Source organism: Lycorma delicatula, chromosome 2 (assembly GCF_047948215.1).
Source record: "Lycorma delicatula isolate Av1 chromosome 2, ASM4794821v1, whole genome shotgun sequence".
In the NCBI taxonomy this organism is placed as follows: domain Eukaryota; kingdom Metazoa; phylum Arthropoda; class Insecta; order Hemiptera; family Fulgoridae; genus Lycorma; species Lycorma delicatula.
In genome coordinates this window covers 60,206,590-60,230,260 of record NC_134456.1, presented here as the reverse complement: position 1 = coordinate 60,230,260, position 23,671 = coordinate 60,206,590, and the positions used below count along the sequence as shown (strand labels likewise).

The following is a 23,671-nucleotide window of genomic DNA, read 5'->3' as shown; positions in this document are numbered from 1 at the left end:
AACAAACAGCCACACAGAATTTGATTTTCCAACGCTCGATATATATAGAGCCCAAAAATAATCAATTTTTGTGTCCGCTGTTCTATTCTCGCCATAACCGAAACTTCTCTGTTAATTAAAAAGTTAATTTTCGATATATTTATATATTAGTTTACTCAAAAACCTATGATAAAGTTGCAAAAATATATATATTTAGAATATAACTTCTCTTAATGTAATCAAGGAAATAAGGACTTTGAAATATGTAACTTTGTATCACAAATAAAAAAGGTGATAAACTGAAAGATAGAAGGAACATATATGTGCAGTAATTAGTGAATATAGAGCAATTGTTGATAATTAACAAAGTAGATTTCGTCACATTACTTTAAAAGTTAATAAAAATGAACAAATTTAGTATTTTAACAAACTAATAAGAATTTTACTAACTTATATCAATTGTTATTTTTACGTTTTAGTCATTATCAAACATTTAATTTTTTTTTTAATTTAAAAATGTAGCGTTTTTATTTTCATTGTATCGCGTAAAATTCAATTTAAAACGAAATCATTTTCGTAAATTTCGAAGGATTTTTGCAAATGTTTACGTGGAAAAAATGTAGTTCTTGTGTATGATTTTCTAAAACACTTTAAAAAAACGTTGTGAAATTCAATAACGTGGCTAGACTTCCGAAACAAATGAATTATCATTGTCTAACGATAGAAATTGATGATAAACTCCAAAAAGAAAAAAATAAATTAGTACGAATATTACAAAAAAACAGAGAAAACTTTGAAAAATCTAAAATATTTAAGTTTGAAATATCGAAAATTATTTAAGATAAATTGTGTAAATTTTTAAAACAAAAATATACACGCCTACGATTTTATTGATCGTAACAATTTGCGGTGAAGTTTTTGAAAACAATTTTTAACGATTTCACAAACAAATCCACATTTATATCTTGAGACTGAAAAACATCTCAAAAGCAAATTGGATATATTTTCACGTTTTTAGAAAAATTTTTATAACTTTTTTAACTAAAAAGTAAATACATTACTTTAAGTATTTTGCTTTTATGATAAATGTTCAATTATTTGCTTTGTAATTTTTATGAAAACAACGCTTAAAAAAATAATAAAACCTTTTACGGTTACTCTTTTTTTACCTAAGCGTACGAGAAGAAAAATATAATATTTGTGTTGTTATGAAGGAAAAGAGTTAAGCGTAGGCATAACAGTTTTGTCACGGCCGTCCGAGTGAAACAAATTATGCCGGGTGTTTTGCGAGTTTCAAGATTAGTGAGCTAGGATTTGTCGTGATATATTTCATTTCTACAGTATGCCGAGAACATCGCTGTTCTTATCTCTTTTCAGTTGTTACGCGCGTAACATGTTCAAGTATACAAACACACTATATAACCGACACTACCAACAACAGCATGTTACTGCTCCACGTAAACAATTCTCACCGTTACAGTTACGTATGTACAAGTTATCCTTTCCACCCACTTGCAATATCAGCAGGAAGACGAAACTTGTGCCCTCCTGGGGTTGTTAACCAAAATTACATATATGACATCATCACAATCTTACTCATGCCGTGCTAGCCTACCCGAATTCAATGTTATTGACCGTACCTAATATGTGAAACATGTTAAATATTAATAAATAAAATCATTAATTTAAAGCAATATAACATAAATATTATTTATCATTTTAAATAATTATTATTTGTATCATTTAGTGACTAATTAATAGTACGGTATTAAGAATTTTATAAATCAGTAATTGAGATGGGAAATATAACTATGTTTTATTTTTTTAATTATTATTTTTTAATCTAAAATTTTAATTTGTATATATTTTGGCGAAGCAGGGCTCTACGGAAAAACATTTAAACATTTATGCCTTATTAATAATTATATTCTCGTTTGAGTTGCAATTTGGTAGATTATATTATTGTTTGTACAAAATCCTTACGTTTTTATAAGGCAATGAATAAAGGATAACTCATTTAAAGAAATTACATTTCAGGTGTAGTTTTAGTATTTTATTAAAATGTTTAATAAAGGTGCCTATCTTTACCTTCTTTTGAAATATTTATCAGGTCTGTATTAGACATTTTTTATTCAATAAATTAGCTGTTTGATTCCATTAACTTTATTCCTTTTATAAAAAGTAGAGCTTTATAGAAAGGTTAGCCCTACGGTTAGCAATTTTTTCCAGCCTTAGATCAACCCTTATAAATTACTAACGCCACAAAATTATTAAAAGTATTTAAAATAAATAATTATTTCTAGTTTTAGTTAATTATTATAAGTTTTTATTGATACCTTTAAAAAATTTACTTTCTAATATTCTATAAATTCAAAAAAGAATAGTAAAGAACATTTTACAAAAAATATAATTATACCATTCACTTGTATCTTTGTCGAGTTGATGAATTTGAACTACACCTAACCTAATTACAGCAAAAAATTAAAAAATGGCATTTTACTGAAGAAAATTATTTATTTTCTTTTTATTACTTTTAACTTAACTCTTAACAATTATCTATGTATAAAATATGTATAATTTTTTAAATGACAAAACATATAAAAAGAATCTAAATATGTGTTCTAATAATTTTTTTTTTAAATATTTTTTTTTCTCACTGTCATCATTCAATTTAGGGATTTATTGATCAATGGTTTTCCAAGTTATCCTATATTTCCAATTAATAATTATTTCAATCGTGAACTCTTTTTTCTTTAATTAAACATCTTTATATTCGTTTTGATTAAATGAATAAATAAGTAAACATAATGGTTAAAGATAATCATTATTTCTACAGTGGCAAAATTGCATTTTGGTAAAAAAAAATAATTACAGGTACATTAACTGTTATTGAGTAAAGTGCTATTAACAACATTGACTCTGTAATTTGTATTATACTCGTTGTAAGATAGGACAACGGCTATTCATTTTCTTTCAAAATTTACATTGTAAAGAAATACTGCCAAATATTTAATTTACAGGATTAATTTTATTCAAAAATTAATAATATTAGTTTTAATTCCGATACACGATTTTAATATTCATACATCTTATCAGAACGCAAGGAAGTTTTTTTAGCTTTTAAACTCCATTACTAAACGAAATATTTATTCTAAAATTGCTGTTAACCGAAAAATTGCTGATCTCGAAAAAACCCAAAATGGAAAATATTGGATAGTAAGCGCTTTTTGCACGTTTAATACGAGCATAAAAATGAATTAGCGGACACAAATTCAATTAGATAAAAAGCATAAAATCGTTAGCAGATACAAAGAACATAATTTAGAAAGCAGCATATAAATAAAAAAAATTAAATAAACAGGGAAAGCACTACAGAAGGTCTTTCTAGCAGCTTCTTTACAAAATGAAGAACGAAAACTAAGGAATAAACCGACCAGCGCTCTGAAATTACAGATAAAGGTCAACTTTCAGTATATCATATACCATTGAAACTCTTCTTCATATACCATTGAAATTGGATTTTCTTAATCTATTAGCCAGTTTATAAATCCGTTTTCTTTTATAATTTTTGTAACTATTCTTGCGCGTTCTTTCTGTATTTATTTCGATTAAGATAAAAATAGTTCATTCTTTTCATTTAACTACAATTACACAAAAATTAACTAAAGAAAGTTACATTCTAGTTGATTAATATTAAATTATGATAAATACTCAACTGAAAGTGTAAATAAAATATTTATGAAGATTAAAGAAAGAAAAATATTTCACAATTCCTTGCACCTTGAGAGTCAACAGAGGAAATGATCATGTTGACAAAATAAAATTAAGTATTCTTACATCTAGTTATAGATTCGTTACACATGAAAACTCTAAATATATTAAATTTAAAATTCAATATTTATAGGAAATAAATTTTGTTAAATAAATATTCAAACGTATTTAGTAATAATTAATTCATAAGTTTTTTCATAGTTTAATAAGTTTTTGAATTCATAGTTTTTCGTTCATAATATTTTACGGAAACCTATAACAGTTTATGTTCTCAGAAACTATCTAAATCTTCTTTTACAGCAATTTATATTTTCAAACAATTCTGGTTTCTGAATTTAAAAGAAAGTCTTATAACTCGAAAACTACTTTACGTAAAGATAAAATAATGTTTTAGTCTAACCCTAACGTCGTTATATTCGATCAGATTTTAGGAGACCTCCTCTTCCTAGCTCTTCAAATTTTTAAGTATTAAATTAAAAATTAAGGAAAACAAGAAAAATATTTTGGGAAAAATTTATAATTAACTCAATATTGCCAAATGTTTATCGTTTATTTTTATTAAGTTTTATGTAAACATATTTTTTAATTTTTAAATAAGTTATAAATTTTTTTTATAATTATCTTTTTTCTATTATAATTTTTTATTTAAACGTTTTTTTGCGAAAAATAAAAAAAAACTAAATATTATAGTATCAATATATATATATTTTTTTAAATATAGCAATTATATTTTTTAATTACAGTTCCTGATTTTTTTTTAAACTGGGTATCGTTATATTAGTTTTAAAATATTAGGTTTAGTTATTTTAAAAGTAAAAAAAAAAAATTAATTTACTTATTTTAAATACATTGTAAGATATTAGTTATCATTTTTATATCATTATGCACAAGGTCATTATATCCCTGCTAGAAAATAATTACGTTATCTACATTTCTTGTAGACTTGTCAGACTTGTAATTTTGAATTAATCGCAAAATTTTACGAATTTTTTTTTTTTTTATTTGAGAATTAGAACTTTGTTATAAAATCAAATTATTTTACTTTATTTTCATTTACCAAAGGTGAAAAATTTTAAATAGTTATTTTAGATAAGATATTTTAGTTCATAGTATTTTAGTAAATAGTTTCGTAATTAATTAGCGGCCCTGTTCAAAATTTTGGACTCTCTAAACGGTAATTTACAAACGATCATTCATGCGATTGAAAAAAATTGTTTGAAATATATTTCATGAAATTCGATGAAACTGTTCTGGTATTACAAATCAAATAAGCCACATAAACGCATACCCCATTGTTGTTGTAGTCTGGTACGAAATACAATTTAAGCTGACAATCATATCAGCGTGTGTTGAAACTGCATAAAGAACAATAGCAGTGGATTTCAAAGTTTAATCCCTGAAATGTTCTATCTATTTGTTCTTCAGTGTTAATGTCTTTACATGATTCTAAATGTTTATACAAGAATAATAATAGTAAAAAAAAAACCCTAAATAAAAATTAATATTTTAAAACGCAACAGTAATTCTTATTATTGAACTTAACTCTTTTTTTATTACAATTTACACCTCTGTGTGTTTTTTCCTATATATAAATAATATTGTAAAACTATTCTTCAAACTAACGGATCAAAAGTAACAAGCAAATTACATACAACAGTAAAATGTCTGTCACGTTGTATAGTATTTAAATATGATTCTTGCTACTAATAGAATTAAATTCTATTTCACTGTAAAATTTTAATGGTCCATTAAGAGTACTGTACAACGTAAATAAATTACTTCTAGTCACCTCCGATGTGTTGTGACGTTGCGATTTGTAGCACCAGTAACTGATACATAGTTTATGTCTAGTTTTATTCCAGAAATATACTTGTTACTTATTTGTATAAATAATCACAGCACTCTGTTATCTATTTTATAGGAATTGACTACTACAGGAGAATATAGTGCTTGTACGCCTATCAAGTGTAATCCTAGAATTTTTTTTTTTGTTTTATATACATTAATAAAATAAATTAATGATACAGAAATGGTATAATTTGAAACACAACAGGGGAAATATACCTAATTTCTAATCTAATGACTTATGATTAAAGTACAGCTAGAAACAGACAAAAATATGCGTAGTTGTGGAGGTATTTTTAACTAACCCATCTGTAATGGACATCTCATTTTCACTGATAGAATTTAGAGACGCTCGTATATACAGTTAGTCATATTGCTCCCTTGTATTCTGTTAGATCACAAGATATATAGTTACAGTTTATACTCTTATTTAGTAAAACGTTTGATTCATGAATCAACTTAATCACTATATAGGGCTAAGTCTATTGTAAACACAAGAAAAATAAATGTGAAAATTATCTAATGTATACAAGAAAGAATAAGGGTAATACATTGTATCGGAAAATAAATTCTTCTTTTATTCTGTTATTAATTATTCATAAAATCAGGAAGGCTTGGCAATATGGTTGGCTAAGACGGCTTAATTCTTCACTCGAATTAAACGTAAACTTCCCACTTTTACATTTTTGGACTCTGGGCATTTCAAAATTTCAAGAAATCCATAAAAACTGGGGAACCAAAGGTTTGTGACCGTTTTCAGCAATTTCCTTGAGTGTATAGTATTTCACCCTATTTGTAACGAGCAAAGTAAAATTTAAAGAAAATGAAAATATATTTCTGAATAGAATTTTTTTCCTGTTTTATTCCTCCGGGAATTACCGTCAGGTATTACTTCAGAGGATGAATGAGGATGATATGCATGTGTGTAAATGAAGTATAGTCTTGATCGTATGATCAAGAATTGGTGTAATTAGAGTTAACGAATCTCAATTGAATACTGTCCCTATGGGCACTCTTCCTATGCGCATTTGATAATAAACGAGTATTATTTCCGTATTTGTACAAACAAGAGTTGAGTTTCTATGTTATTAGTATTCATGATGTTTTATATTTCTCTTTAAGTCGTTATCCTTGAGTAATTTTACACTAAGGTTCAATTTTCCTAACGATTGGCTTTATGCTTTTCCAGCTAATTAGAGGAAATTTAAGATAAACATTTTCAGTTGCTGTTTTATCAAAATTTCTGTTACGTAACTGTATTAAGAAAATTCCCTTATTTCTTCCACCTATTCGAATTAATTTATCAAGCAACATTTAAAATAAATAGAATTTAACTTCATATTAAATTTCTTAATGATTATGTTTTTTTTTTTGTTAACATTATTACTTTCAGTATAATATCCCATCTGTTTTTCATATTAATACAGAATTATTATTTTGAGAGGCAACAAGGTTGTTTGCTTGTGTAATCTTTCTGTAACAATTACGCTTTGTTTATAATACAAAAAATTCAGATCTCATTATTTCAATACTTTAAGTAGTATGAAAATATAATGTAAAATAAACTTCTTAATACGTACGCGATGTCGTGCGCCCGTATAAGTACACAAATTCTTTTTCAAATGATGTCGTGTACCCGTAGGGGCACACTCTGCCTATTAGTAAAGTGCGTCGTGCCCCCAACGGGGTACATATTTCCACAGGTTCTTATAGCATTTTTTTTTAGTCTAGCTATACTGTAGGTGTTTAAAATCATACTACGGCATATTAGAAGTGTCATGTAAAGAACTACGAGTGTATAATAAAAGTTTACAAATAAATATTTCATTCAGATAAATATTTCAAATTTTGCGTAATAAAAAATCTAAATTAAAACTTTTTTTTAAAATTACAAAATGAAATACAGTAAATACAACTAGTGGTGCGCCTAATGGCAGGTTCAGAGAAATAAGAGAACTCATGTACCCGTGCGGGTGCACCATGCCTAGAAGTTATAATATCATAAAAAGGATGTACCCTGTCGGATACACGAAAAAAAATTAAAACAAAAAACATATTATTAGAGTTTATTTCTTTGAAATTATGCTTGTTTCATATATATGTCATCAAATATAAACTAAATAAATAAAAAGAAAATTTCCGGATTTTTATAAGTATACATGTAAACAACTACAGCAAATAAAAAACCTTTGTTTTTGGCGGCCGTCGCGAACGTGTTAATAAAATATCAAATCCATTTGGAAAAGCCATTTTGGTAAATATAATACTTCAGAACACATATTAATTAAATAACATAAATTAAAAAAAAAAGTAATAACATCTTTAAAAAAAAAAACCTTTAAAACATTTAAAAAAAAACTAATAATTTTTTAATTCTACTTTGAACATTTTGAAGTGTGGGATAAATTAAAAACAATTATTAGAATATATTAAAAACATTACTAATAAATTTACCGCTCTTACTTTGATGTTATATTTAAAATTTCGAAAATATATATATATACAAAGTGGTCCAAAAGTTGCAGTACAGACTGTTATTTCAGAAGTTGTAAAGAAAATAAAACATTTGGATACACCAACGTAAATTAGGTATGGGAAATAATAATTAGGTAAAATTAAATTTATTTGGGAAATAATATTACAATGGCCTCCATTTTAAAACCCGCCATTTTGAATCGACATTCATTTATTTAAATGGGAAGGAGGTATTCCCCCCTTCTGAACAGATTGAAATGTTATCAGAAATTCAATTCTGTAATCAGATTTCACATAACTGTTACGGTGTAGGAGTTATTGTTAGGAGTTACTGGCATCCAAAATTGACACTGGAGGGCTACATGATGAGTTCAATATGTTGGCCGTTTTGTTGAATGCATAACTCCAGTCGCTTAATCCAGTCAGCAGACACTCGCAGAAGCACTTACGGTGCGATTTCCGTGCAGCACAGCGTAATTCTTTGTTGCAGATGGTGAACATCACGAATCTTCTCTGCGTAGACAAGTTACTTCAAATGCCCCCACAAATAAAAGTCCATAGGTATGAAGTCAGGTGATTTTGGTAGCCATTGCACTAAGCCACGCCGACCAATCCATTGCCCAGTCAACTGACATCGAGCCAATGACGAAGATTTAGCTCAAAGTGTGGCGGAGCTATTCCATTTTCATTTAAAACAGAAGGAAAGAGAGTATCTCTACTTTATTTTTACCATTCTTTATTGTTTTTACTTCCCTGAACGAAGTAAAGAAAGTATTGTGATTGCGAAAAATTCCGGTTTTCAAATTTCAACTGAAATATCCATTTTGACTATCCTTGAATCCATTTTGACTAGTTTCAGTGTGACGTCTGTACGTACGTATGTATCTCGCATAACTTAAAAACGATTAGCTGTAGGATGTTGAAATTTTGGATTTTGGACTGTTGTAATAACTTGTTGTGCACCTCCCTTTTTTATTGCAATCGTCTGAACCAAAAGTGTCCAAAAAAGCCCAAACCCCAAAACATTTTTGATTTTGGACTTTTTCTTAAATGCAGTCATAAGCCCTCACTGAGAGCTTTTCAACGACATATCATAAGTGGTACTTATTTTTATTGGTTCCAGAGTTATAGCCAAATAAAATTTTAATTAATGAAATATTTAGATCTTATAAGGGGAAGGCACATCAGTTTGAATCGGACTTCATCTCCTTTTTTTTTAACTTTATTCTTTAATTACATTTTTTTAAATATATTGATTAATTAATATTTATTAACTTCTGATTGTAAACTAATTTTTAAGAGAAATAATAAATCAATTATAATAATAACAAAAAGAATATCAGAATTTATTAATGAAATAAAATTTTATGTACTTTTCATTTAAAAAAAATGTGTATATGTAATTTATTAACCGTACAAGGAAGTCATGTGCTGTCCACATCAGATTTTTTCTTATTGTTAAATAAAAGAAAGTAATGTGGACAAAAGGTAAATATATATATATATATATATATATAAAACAGATTTTGCTTACAGGAGAAATCTTAGGCAATAAGGAAATATGTTTTTAAAATTTTTAAGAATAATCTTTAAAAATATAATAATAAAATCTACTCCAATTTTGTCATACTTTTTTTTTGTTTAACCTCAGTGACCACCGTTAGGTATTACTTCAGAGGATAAGATTAATGATTTGTAGCGTGTGTGAAAATGCCATGTCTGACCGGGATTCGAACTCGGAACCTCCGAAAATTTTATCATACTGTCCATATGATAAAAAGCCACCTGCAAGAAACGAAAAGGTCTAAAAAACATAAGCTTTCTAGAGAAACTATAATAAATACTCCACTATGGTTATAGTTGCACTGGTTGTAAAAAAAGGCTTGATCAAGAATTCGTTTATAATTACCTAAATTGTATTACCACTATTGCCAGCTATAGTTTTGCAGCTAATTTTCTAGAATTTTCAGGCGAAAATACTTTAATTATGAACATCACAGTAAAAATCATTAATTTGTAATAACTAAATATTAGCCAATAATTACAAAAAATTATCTTCAATTGGTTGAAAATTCTTTTTTGCCTCAATATTTTATTTACAGTCGGTTCCACCTGTACAGAAACCACAAATAAACAAGATTACAACAATCGCATGAAGTGAAGTTTCATCGAAATTCCTCAGGAAGTACATACAAAAGTCATATTCTCGTACAGTGCATCTAAGAAGAACACTTACATTGATAAAATCCAAAGAATAGCACTAGAAATAACACAACAAAAAAGTAGAAGTAAATATAAAAGTATCAAAACCAGCACGACAAATAACACAAGAAACGAAGGAAATGAAAGGTGAACCATTAATACCAACATAATCAACTAGGTCCCAAAGAAATATTGAAACGAAGCACAACACTCAAGGGATGACGTTCTACCCCAAGTATCACACAGAGCCTTCCACGTCCAACACATGGAGTCTCGTTTCGGCCGCCTAACACCCTCGATATTATCTAGACGGTTCACATAGTTCACATAGTTGTTTAACATATATTTGTATTTCGAAGCGAATCGCTGGATTTCTTCGCAAACGTACGGAAACCACAAATAGTGACGAATCTCGTTGTTCCTCACAAATCACTGCGCCTTTGTTATTCTCCTCACTAATTTGCTCTGGAATAATAGCTGAATAATTTCAATGTTGCCGTTCCTTCTTGAACCCCAAATTTGAATGTCATAAGTCCAAATCGGCTCCGAATCACTGTGAACAAAAATTTCTTGTTATTATAATTGCAATATCCTGCCTAGCAACCAGTTCTTTAAACGTGAGCTTACAGCTCTAAACTTGTTCAGTTGTTTCGTTTTCCCTTACATGAATCTTCCATGCCAGACGACGATCCAAATGCAGACCTAGACTGTTAGCATGCGAAATGTAAACGCCGTTAATGTGGATCCGAGGGTATTCACCACTACTCATTACAAACGTCACATGTCTCGATTTCGTTAGACTGACCTTCATTTTCCATTTAGCCAGCCAAGCGTCAATTAGATCCAACTTAGATTGCAATTTAGCTGAAGCTTGAGTGGGGTCATCAATGACAGCCCGGATCACTGTGTCGTTAGTAAACGAAGCAACATGGATATAGTCCGAAGTTGAAAGGTCCATATTGATGACAGAATACAAATCAGGTCCTCCGTTATAGAAAAAGGCTTAATTGGAAGACGCATAGGAATCGGGCGGGTCAAGAAGTCAAGAATTTCATCTTCCCTAGTATCAAATAAATCTTCTTTTTATATATACATACATACATATATATATATATATAAAATAGTAAGGTGGAATATATAAAGCTGTAAAAAAATGTAAAAATAAATTAGATAAAATATGTGTATAACACTGTTATTTTAAGTTCTTTTAACAGCAAAAGAGGAGGTTAATTCTGTTCAAAAAACTAACAGAATTAGCTTTAAATTGAGCGCAAGTTAAACTTTGTAGTGTTAATTGGTTTTTAGACATTATGTTGACCATTAATTCATTTTCATTATGTAGCTAAAATATAGCCAGCGCTGAAGGGATTAGTTGGTTTCTTATTTTTATAATTAGCTTTTATCTCTCTCTCACTCACACACACTCTTTCTCAAAATCTCTCTCTCTCTTTCTGTGTGTGTGTGGGGGTAGTAGGTGTGTGTGTGTTGAATAACAGTTCATTTAAACCGGATAATTTGGCCATTCAAAGAACAAGTTAAATTCTAATCATCACAGAAACACTCTGTATAATGAGCAAAATAACTCTGAGAGAAAGCACACCTTTGAATTGACTGGAACTGTGCATAGTAAATACTGAAATTAATTTAAAATTTTTATTTTTTAACTTCCATTTCCATTTTCGGCAGATTCTCAAGGCTTCAATTTATTAGTCGTTGCACTGTCTTACACTAAATGTTTAAATCTGTTACTGATATTTTTACATAATATTCTTTCCTGGTATTTTATTGCGGTTGAAAATCATACCTTTTATTGCAAAAAATCTTCTTTAAGTTTATTTTTTTTATGTTTGCTGAGAAAATTAGGAGTAAATTTAGAAACGTTCATCAGTAAGTTATACAGTAATCAAATGGTAAATGAATTTATGGTACACTACCTAAGGTGATCTTCAAAAGTTTAAGTTTATGTTATTCAAAACTAGCAGTTAACACAGTCAAAGATAATATCACCAACTGAATACTCGTGATCAATAACTAGCAGAATAAACAAAAATTTTGTTTATTTTAAAATCGCTTCTATTTCAGTTAAATTATTAATAACTACATTAATATTCATTTATAATTTATGTCATTTTTTTCTTTTTTTTTTTTTGTTTATTGTCAACATATATATATATAAATAAATTAATATTAAAATTGTAATTATTTAAATGCGGTTTAAAAAGAATTTTTTAACAGTACTATTACTGTAACTGTATACGACGATTAAAATGAAACAAGAGAAAGAATAATTGCTTAGTAATTCAAATTTTCTTTATTAATTCTTTTAACATTTATTATTTATCATTTTCTGACGATCTGGTAATCCGATTTTCACTCTTTACATTTCCTTCTAGAAACAAGTGAATAACTCAGGATACTTTAATATATAGCCACGAAAATTTTTCCTTTTAAAAGATTTAGACATAAAACACTCCCTTCTCCAATTTACCCTTCAACATATTAATTTTTAAACTCACAATTTTCAACATTCATTTATAACATTACATTTTAAGTGTCTCTCTGTTCTTTGATTTGCCTCAATTATTGTATGTTTAGACAAATTTAGTGCTTAAACATACGAGTATGAATATATTTTATAACTTTTTAACTTCCATATTCGTAGTTTGTATTTTTTAATAGTCCCATTTACTTTATTGTATATTCGTTATTAATGAAATTTGTAATATTTTAAATAAAGATTTGCAAATTGTACTGTTTTGTTTTCCTACTCATAGGTTTAACTCATTTTTTTTTTTAATTAATGTAATATCAATTTCATGATGACTGTAGTTTAAAGATTTAATAATATATTTAAACCATTTTTGAAAGTAACAGATGGATTTTTTTTGATTCGTTAAATCAAGCACAAAATTCAACTTTGTTATTAAATATTTTGCCAGCAGTAAATGATTTTACGATCGTTAGAATTGGTACAATTAGCTGATGGGTTACGCAAAAATTATAAAAATCCTTAACATATGACAAAAGAATTTTTTTAAATTAAAATTCCTGGGTAATTTTTTATTTAATTACTCTTTAATTTATCTTATTTAAACTATACTCATTATGAAGTATTTAATAATACGATATTTAGTATAAAATTTTAATTCTTATAACTTTTCTATTAAGTTAAATTCTATTGCAAAAATAAATGACTATTCACTTAGATTTTTAAAAAATACGTCATTCATAAATGTCGTATTTGATGCATGAACGTTATTCATACGCCCACTGGTCTACTTTTTCATTCATTATCGGTGATTCAGTACCTGTACTGTGACTATTTATATTCGTTATATATATCTTTTTAAAAAGTGAAAAATCCATAGCGCACAATACGTGTACGGAACGAAAATAGAATAGAATATATAGGTAGATTCATTCAAATCATTATAGAAACAGATAAATTTAGTATTGTATCTGAAAAATAATTTACATATATTATGGTGGATAGCTTCGTTCATTGTTTTTTTAATTGCTTACTTCACTTCCGAAAGACCTGTGTAAACCGTTATAATTTCGTAAAGCGAACAAAAAAATATTACTGGTTATATGAAAAATTTAATACCTTTTTATCCTATCAAAAAAATTAAATAAACAATACAAAAATTATAGTTTATATTGTTTGTTAGTAATTCAGAGACAAATTATTTTTAACATAATTAAACAAGAGGCCAACAAATAGACCAACTTTGATGTTTCTTTTAAATTTTTAAAAGAAATCACTTTCATGGACTCTTGTGACGTTTTTGTGCCAAATTGAAGATTTTTTATAATAAAGATCGAATAGCCTGCTTAAACGATTTGTATTATTATTTTTTTTTTTAATTTACAGGTTTCTATAAAAAAAAAATCAAGAGACACAAAATTTAATCAATTTTCAAGAATGTTTTCTTTTTATTTTCACTGGATAAAGGATTTGCGGCTTCCTATTGACATAACCTTTCTTTTCTTTCTTTTTCCTGTTTAGCCTCCAGTAATTACCTTTCAGACAATACTTCAGAGGATAATATGTATGATTGTAAATGAAGTGTAGTCTTGTACAGTCTCACTTCGGCCACTCCTGAGATGTGTGGTTAATTGAAACCCAACCAATAACACCGGTCCTATTGACATAAATTATTTTATTGTTCATTAGCAACAAACTTCAAGCGAAAAAAAAATAAAACAAATAAATTTGTGTTCAATACAGATAAGAATCTTTTTTACATTTCAAATGGGAGCTTCTTCCTCCATTTTCCTGACATAGTTTTTTTTTTTAATTTACTTGTTTGGGATGAATTTTAGTAAAAAATTTCGGGAGGTCAAGAAATAAAACAAAATTTGAAACACCTTTTGTATACTGATTTTTTTTTTTGTTTAACTTTTACTAACAGTTTCTTCACATCATTAATTTAATTCTGTGGTATGCAGAGAAACACGTAGTAGCTTAACTTTAACGATAAACATTAGCATTTTATAAAAATTGTACAATCAGTAGAATCTGATAAATTTAGCTTCAAAACTTAGAAAAACAAATAAATAAATAAACAACGTGCCTATCATATAATCTTACTAACTTAGTCAACTTCATAATTTATAAATTTTATTTAATGTGGATTATTAACCTGCAGCGAAAATAATATTTCACCATTAGGGAAATTAAATTTTAATGGGCGGACCTCCATGGCTGAGTAGGTAGATTTTCGGCACTTCGTGCGAAGGTCCCGAGTTCTAACATCGGTCAAGCATGGAATCTTTTCATTCGCTACCAATTTCCACCGGAATAATTACCTTGCTCTTAATGCACGCTTTTTAATAACAAAAAAAAATGAAAAATTTTAACCAATGTTTTTGTAAAAACATCTTAATTATGTTTTAAAAATTAACGTTACACAATATCATGCTAGAATTAAATCCATAAAAAAGAACAGAATTCTATGAGACGCTGTGTTCTACTTCATGTTATAAGTGTTTTAGTTCTTCGAACCTGTATGTTTTTTTTTCCCTACTCCGCCGGTCCGGACCTACAATCAAGTACAACTCAGCCCGGAGGAGTGTCCATAAAACTCAAGTAGGTCTCACGGCAGGTCAGCCCGCCGGTTGGATCTTAACTCAGTTGCCTGCCTCTAACCTGCAGGACAAGGGGACCAGGCCCGACTATCTCATTCCTGTGCCCCACCCCACAAGCCCACAATCCATCATTTGTGATGCCAATGCCTCTAACAGGGATACCTCCGAAGAGGATATCACTGCCGGGACTCGGTCATTTTCTACGTAGGGGTTCAGGAGTCCCCGTGCCTCATCGTCTCCGCCCATCCATGCAAGATGGTCGAATAGCAGCTCCGCAGAGGGCTGTCCTTTACCCCGGCATTCCCCCCAGCAGCACAGTCAGTCGGCCCCCCCATTTGCGACAGTCAGCCTCCTTCTTTTTCAAGATCTCAGCGGCTAACCCCGCAACTGTTCTCCATCAACCCACTCCTTGCAACATGAAGGCAACTGTACCCTCGGGCGTGATCCACCCCAGGCCGGATCATTCCTTCAGCTCCTCCCACCTGTGGCAGTCATAAAAAATATGTTGCAGGGTATCCAATAACCCACAATAAATACAGTCTGGAAATTCCCTTCTCCGAAATTTGTGAAGACACGACCCATATACCCCGTGATCGAAAATAATCAGAAATAACAATACTCGTACTCTGTTACAGATCACAATTTTTTAAGCTATCATTTACTGGTCGATATATCATTTTTACTATCTCTTATATAATAGAATTTTAATACTTATAAAATAACACTGCTATTAAAAACTATTGTTACCCGGAATAAATTCCTAAAACTACCAACAATATTCAGCAGTAGTTAAATAACAATCTTATTTACTTTTATTATCTGATTTCAAAACTTATCCAAAATTCAATAAATTTTGTTTTTTTCATAATCATTAATATTATTTTTTCAAAATATTTTCATATACAACGTCCAGTAAGTCATATCAGATATAGGTTATATAGACTTCATGTTCAGTTCTCAAAGAAATTTTTTTAAAAATTCAAAGATTTTGTACCATTAAAATATGCATTTAGTATGAGATTATTAAATGTTATATATGTAATTGCTTGTACGGTTTTACCATAATGGTGATTGTGTGAATAGTAATCCTGAGAAGTAATTTTTAGCTAACTTTATGCTCTTAAACCAAACACTGTTTCTAATATAATAGTTCCATTAACAATCACTGTATTTAGTAAATATTATGCATACATTCGTATTATTGGTGCTAAAACATCTACCAGGATTTCATCCTCCTTTCTACCCTTCATTTTTTTAAGGATTCTTACAAAATTTTAGAATGGATTTTATAAAAGTCTAGCAGAATTTTTTTTTGGCTTGATATCACCACATAAGCTTCAAGCTTGTGCGTGAAAAATGGAAATGGGATTTTGTAGCTTTTGAAAAATGCCATGCCTGACCAGGATTCGAACCCGGGGCCTCAGAATGAAGGCCGAGACGCCACCTCAGAGATCGGCTTCTTAACATTCTTTCTACTGTTTGTTCTTATCCATTAATGGAGTGAGAGTATCCATTAAGGAAAAAGAGTAGATATTCATAAATTTCGAAAATGTTTTTTCTTCGAAAATTATTTCAAATTACATTATTTAAATTTTTTTCTTCTTGTACCTCGGATGGCTGAACGATTTGTAGTTGTTTGATGCTTCTAAAAACCGCATAATTTTCTGGATGGGCGTGATTTTACTTCAGGGATCATGTATCTAAACATTTTTTTTTTTTTTTAGGTGTTTCTTTTGTTGTGGTGGAAATATATTAAAGCTGTGAAACGTAAGGTTGTTATTTAGTAACGTGGGGCATGCAACGCGATAAAAATGTTCAATATCCTGAGAAATTCTGGTCAGAATTTGTATTCACTGCCTGGAGATGATATTGAGGACTCTAAGCAATGTTGTTTATTTTGCATTGCCTTTCTCACTGGATAAACAGCTCTTTCATATCACTCACCTCTTTCCTTATGTTATATATTTTGGATTATTTGAATAATTTTTTAGATCTAATATACGCTAGATTTGATCCGGTGAAAGTGAGCTGCCTTCTGAATTCACCCAGGACTCTGTTTCCTGTTGGTAGCTGCATAATAAATCTAATGGTTAAAATATGTATTATATAAAATCGAACATCCTAAGTTCTCCTTAATAATTAACACAAACAGAAAAAACTTTTTCATCGAAATAAAGTCGGACTCTTAAAAATATTACCAGAAGTAATTCAAAAAGTTTCTCAATATTTTAATATTTTTAATATTTGTTTTTTTTTATTTCTATGTATATGTAAATAAAAAAAACACTATAAGATATAAATTAATAACTCGCTAAGTTTTATATAAATTCAGACGTGGGAAAAAATATACAAAAACGGCTGATGATAAGAATAAATTCAATCTCTTCATTGATTCAAGGAAGGTGACAGCACGGATTTTGTTGACGATTTTATTTTCAATACTCGAAGTAAATCTAAGTAAAAGTATAAGTTACCGAATTTCTAAGAATAATTTTTTTTTAAATTTAAATTTATAATTACGAAAATTAAATAAAACAAAATTTGTTTTAATTTTTGTTTAACCAAACAATTTATCTGTTGAAAAAACCATTTTTTTTTTTTTTTTTTTTGTAAAAAGACTGCATTCTTAAAAAGAAACCATTGATAAAAAAAAAATCTATTGTATAGAATGTTTAATGCCTTTTTAACAGTCTAAAAACTTCTTTTTTTTTATTTTATAAGTTAAGTTTTTTTATTACGTATTTTGTTTTGGGCTATATTATTAATCTACGTAACAATCGTTTCAATTAATGCAAAGTTGAATAAATTAAGTACAAAGATACAAAGCATATTTTTTAATCACACTAAACTGTTTATATAATCCAATCGTGCTTACTATTAACAAGTTACAGAAGAAATGAAATCAATTCATCTCAAAAGAAAGACGTTTGGATCTTAGACCCAAACGTCTGGTAATACGTATTAAGGCGTTTGGTAATATTTAGGCTAATAACAGGGGAGTATATCAGCATATACTAAAAATTTAATTATTAAATTTTAAATAACACAAATTTTTAAATTACCTAAAATTAATTATCTATCAATCCACTGACGACTACGTTAATATTTGTTACAAAAATTTGTTTAGATTATTCATAAAGCTTATTTTCCTCAGTTTTATAACACGGAACACCTTAATGTAATTAATTACATGTTAGCATTATTAATATTATTATTTTAAAGATAAATTAACGTGTTCCATCTTCATATAAAGCTTCCTTTACCGCATTTACGTTTCTGAATTTAGTGTTTCTTAACTAACGAGCAACCATTCATCAATTGAAGATAGCCTTAAGGTTGAACAGTAATTAAAGTAAGAGATTCATTACCATTTTCAAGGCGTGAAGTCGTGACTGTGGTTGCGGCTATACATTCAAAATATAATGCGCTATAATTTTCCCTTAAAAATTATCCCTTGAATAAAAGTTTTATTTTTTTAACTTTATATTATAACAAAAAAAAAGAATAGTTCTATGAAAGGAAGTATGGTTTATTATAGTTACATTAATTAGTATGCAATTTCAAATTAATGTCTTTCCATAAATTACTCTTATGAGTATATTGAATGAACGTATTTACACACACAAGTTCATTTCTTACGAATACAGAACGGCGAAATTTCTGAAATATTTTTTAACACTAAATCTTTATATTATTATTATTACTCTGATAATAATTGCTTATTATCAAATACGAATTAATCATTAAAAATGATTATAAAATAAATTATTAATAAATAAATCACTGACATGATGTCGTTTTTGTTCAAGTTTTAATTAAACTGTACGATTTTTATTCACGCTTCTAGTTTAACAATAATAAACTATTGGAAATTTATTTAGTAATCACTGAATCTGATATTTTTACTAATCATTATCAATAGTAGCGTTCTGTCGTTTAGGCCTTTTCACATACAGATTTTCATGTTTTTCTGTTTTTAAATTTCAATTTAATTATTTTATACTATTCTCCAAGTTAATGTTATTTATTAACTGATATTTGATAACCGTTGTGGCATATAAACCCATTATAAAGCATAGATATTTAAATGGTTTTATCAGAAAATCAGTAACTCAATAACATGATCAGATTTAACTGATCCTTTTGTAAATTTTCAAACATTGTTAAGTTTCCATGTTTCCCTCCTAATGAACTATTCTCCATACAAACATTTTTATTTTCTTTTACCGTATTCGTAATATTGTTATCATTTTTATTTCGTCTTCTTGTTGAATTTTCCTTAGTTAATTTAATCCTAGTTCTAATATCCACGTTGAAGTATGTTTGTATGTTTTTAAACGAGTTCATATAGTTACAAATTACGAAATTCACTGTTTGGTGTACGTACCTCAATCCAAATATATTTATACTTGATGATAGAAACAAAGTTTCAAGACGGTTTTTATTTGAGATATTTATTAATCGCATGAATTTATATAAGCAACTTGAAGAACTTCCCGGCCTTTTCATTGACAGTTAAAATTTATCTGTTTCTTTATCAAATCATTTCATTTGTCCTTGCCCCTTTTCAGTATTTTTTTAATAGTATTCTTAATATTTTAACACCTTATTTATTGCCTTACCATTTTTCCCTGGTCTGTGAATCTTGTCATTAGCACTGTATTTATGGGTACTTTAACTATTCTTTGGTTCCATTTACAAATTTTTGTAATTCACTTATTAAATCACTTTACTCAGTTATACTAACTTCTTATGTATACTTTAATAAGTTACATAAGTAGTTATTATTATTTTAAATAATTTACGCTTGGAGTGTACTGAAACCATTTTTTCCATTTTAAATCATTATATTGGACTCTGTATTCAATAAGGATGTAGACTATACAGAAACCTTTTTAATTGTTAATGACGTTTTAATATTTTAATTATTCTTTTCTTTTTTTTTTTTAGTTTCTTTACAGATTTTACTGAATCATGTTTTTTTTTAATATAAAAAATATGTGCTATAAATTATTGTAAAACATTGTGTACCCGACAAAGTTTAACTCACATTTTATTATGAGGTCGAACATTTTTATATTACGTCATTTGTGTCATCAAAATTCCCATGTTATCAATGACATATATTATAAAACAATCTAATAAAGACTGCAAAGAATAGAAGTGCATTCATTATCTTTCAATAGTCCATATCTTCTTCTTCGTCTTCTCAAAATTCTTAGTTTAGCACTCTACTATTTTACCTAGTTGTCCTAAATACAAAAAATAACTGCACTTCCAATGAGAATATGATTTAGGTCAGTTATATTTAGTTTCTTTCAGTTCTTGCTTATACAAAACTTGATAAAACTTTATTTTTTTTTTATCCAAAAGATTAATACAGATTTCATTTTAAGCTTTAAACAGTTTAAGGTGTTCAAATAGTACACTTCTGTATTAATTACTAAGCAGATTTAAACATTTTTCAACGTTAACAAATATAAAATTGTTAAGTCTGCCTTTGGGCTGCCCTAAATTTTGTCATCAGATTTAAGCCGTATAAATATATTATATCTTTATGATTGTCAATCACATTTTTCGAATTAAATTTTTTTTTATAATTAATTAATAATAAATAATTTTCCTAAACAATCATCCTAGCATTATTAATTGATAAAATTCATAATATTAATGATTATAAAATAATTAAAAATTTGCATTATATTGTTATGTTTTAGGATGATTCTCTTCCTAGTGGTGAAAAAGCTTTGGAAGGATTTTCAATTACTTTAGAAAAGGTCGATAGACATCAAGCTGGTGTTTACCAGTGCACTGCATCAAATGGCGTCGGCGAGCCAATTACAGTTGACATGCAGCTTCACGTTTTATGTGAGTAGATTTTATGAATTTTTGTATATATATATAATTTCTTTTTATTATATTAAAATATAGCAGAATTATTATGAAAAAATTTTGCTTAAAATATAATTAATACATATATGATGTGTGTGTGGGTGGGTGTGTGGATGGGTTGTTGTGTGTGTGTAATATTTATACACACACTCATAAAATAGTTTTGTATTAGACTATAATATTGCAACTACTTTAATCTTTCACTGTGTTTTTAGTAAAATGAACCGAATTAATTTAATTAAGACTTTGAAATTTATTAAAAAAAAAACAATCTTGTCTGCAAATAATATCTATACAAAAAAACTTTGTTTATACATTACTTTTATGAAAATGATTTGGTTACACATAATGGAAATTGAGCTACGTAACTCATAAATAGATTGACTTCTTATTATATTTCATCTAGCAAATATTATTGTACAGTGTTACTGTTTTACAGACTGTTATATAATAATAGTCAACATGAAAGTATCCAGTTCTGCTACAGTTAGGGTACGATGTAAGTAATATAAATGAAGAAGTCTGTGTGAGCAGGATACAAATTCATCGAGAAAACTAGCCAAAATATAATAATAATAATAATTTTTGTGTAACCTACACAAAAATTATATAAAGAACACAAATTACACAATTATCTAATGTACGAAAACATATAAACGATAAATACATGGTAGTATATCTATCTATACAAAAATAGTTCTTAACATTTTTTTTTTACTTTTGAAAAACATTTTACGAATAACATTAAACTGCAAAAAAAACTCCGTGATTCTATCAATTTTATACCAAAACCTAAAGATGCTTTTTTATAATTCAGTTTTCATGTAGTTGAATTTTTGTTACTTCTATAAAAATAATAATTCACTTTGTATACCCACATCTCCACCCCTTTGAACCTTACAACAGATTTGCATAATAAATAATAACAGAAATATTACTGTATACTTTAAATGCAGGAAACAAGTAATTTCATATAAGAAGGAAGTTTTCAATGAAAATAATAATCGTTCAGAATTGAAAAACTGTATTTCTAAAGTTGACAATTTGGAATTTAATTTTTTTCATTTTTGTACTGAATAAGTGCCTTTTAATCCCACATTTCCTATTTAACATATTTTGATGTTACATTATTTTTAAAAATAATGCACAAATTATTGGCATAAAACGCATTGTCCTTTTTTTTATTTTCTTTGTTTTTGCATGCTATTTTATAAAATAAAAAAATAAAAAACTCAGCAGCCAGAACTTATTCTATTAAGTACGTAGTTTGACACGGACGGTCTTTATGAAGTCGCTCTGTTTGTTAATTCTAATCGGAGGCCATTTCTTGCCGCTATCTTGGCAGCTTCATCAGCGCGTTCGTTCCCGAGGATACCGCAAAGACCCGAGACCCATACAAATCCTTCTTCTATTCTTGATTCTTTATGCCGTCTTTATTCTTGAGAGGGTATCATAGATAATTTGAAGGGTTGAGATCATCTGCAGCTCAAGTACACTCGTAGAGTCAGTTATTATCAGGAAGCTGTCGTCACTCCAGCCCTCAATAACTCTCAAGGTAGAGAAAATTGCGTAAGCCTCACAAAAGAACACAGAGGAACTAAGCTTATATATTATTTTGTTGACAAAGCCGTCTGTGTAGATGGGTGCGGTAATCGTTATATTTCTTAGTTACCTCGCTAAATTTGTTCCTAGCAGTACGGTTATATGGGTTATTTGTTATTGTTCCCAGTTACAGACGGCAAATATTTAATCTTTTGAGATGCGCGCAGTCAAGGAGCGCGACATCTTTTTCCTTTCCGATAATCCTTGGAACAGACAGGTCCAGTTCCTGGAAATAGCGAAGCAGTCTAAAATCGAAGGCTGGGGTAAGGACTTCTTCCCGACAAAATGTTGAGTGCGAGCGGGCCTGGTTGCCTGCCTTGAGCAGATGGAGAGACGGACCTACTGACCACGTATTTGATAAGCTGGTATTTTCTCCTGAAATGTGATTAGAGTTCAATGGATTCCATTAATAAACTTGATACAGGTCTAGTGGAAAATGCCGTTGTGGATATTCTAATGCAAGTATTGTGCAAAGAGTTTAATCAGTCTTTAATTTTTTCTCTCGCAGAGTCGTGCAGGATAGATCCGTATTCCAGCTACGACAAAACAATAATTCTATATGTGTTCAGAATGATGCGTTTGTCAACACCGCAGTTTCAGGATGATATGAGTTTATCCTAACGTTAACTTTTCTTAGAAATTCAGCCTTAGTCTACTCAAAGTAGCTCGAAAAAGTTAGTCTTTCGTCAAAAGCCATACGTTGAAGTTTAAACTCGTCTGTTTCCTTTATCTCATCCTCATCTAAGCGTAGTTTGACCATGTTATTATATCCCTCTAGCTGTCTAGAGAAAACAATAAATCTTGACTTACTTAC

At 28.6% G+C, this 23,671-nt stretch overlaps 1 protein-coding gene across 1 annotated transcript in view; it reads left to right on the top strand.

Annotated features, from left to right (window-relative positions):
• Positions 1-23,671, top strand: part of LOC142320185 (limbic system-associated membrane protein-like) — a 507,330-nt gene that overhangs the window by 424,884 nt on the left and 58,775 nt on the right. Inside the window, exon 5 of the mRNA XM_075357870.1 lies at positions 21,081-21,231. Coding sequence (XP_075213985.1) covers positions 21,081-21,231 — 151 coding nt within the window. The remainder of the gene's footprint in view (positions 1-21,080; positions 21,232-23,671) is intronic.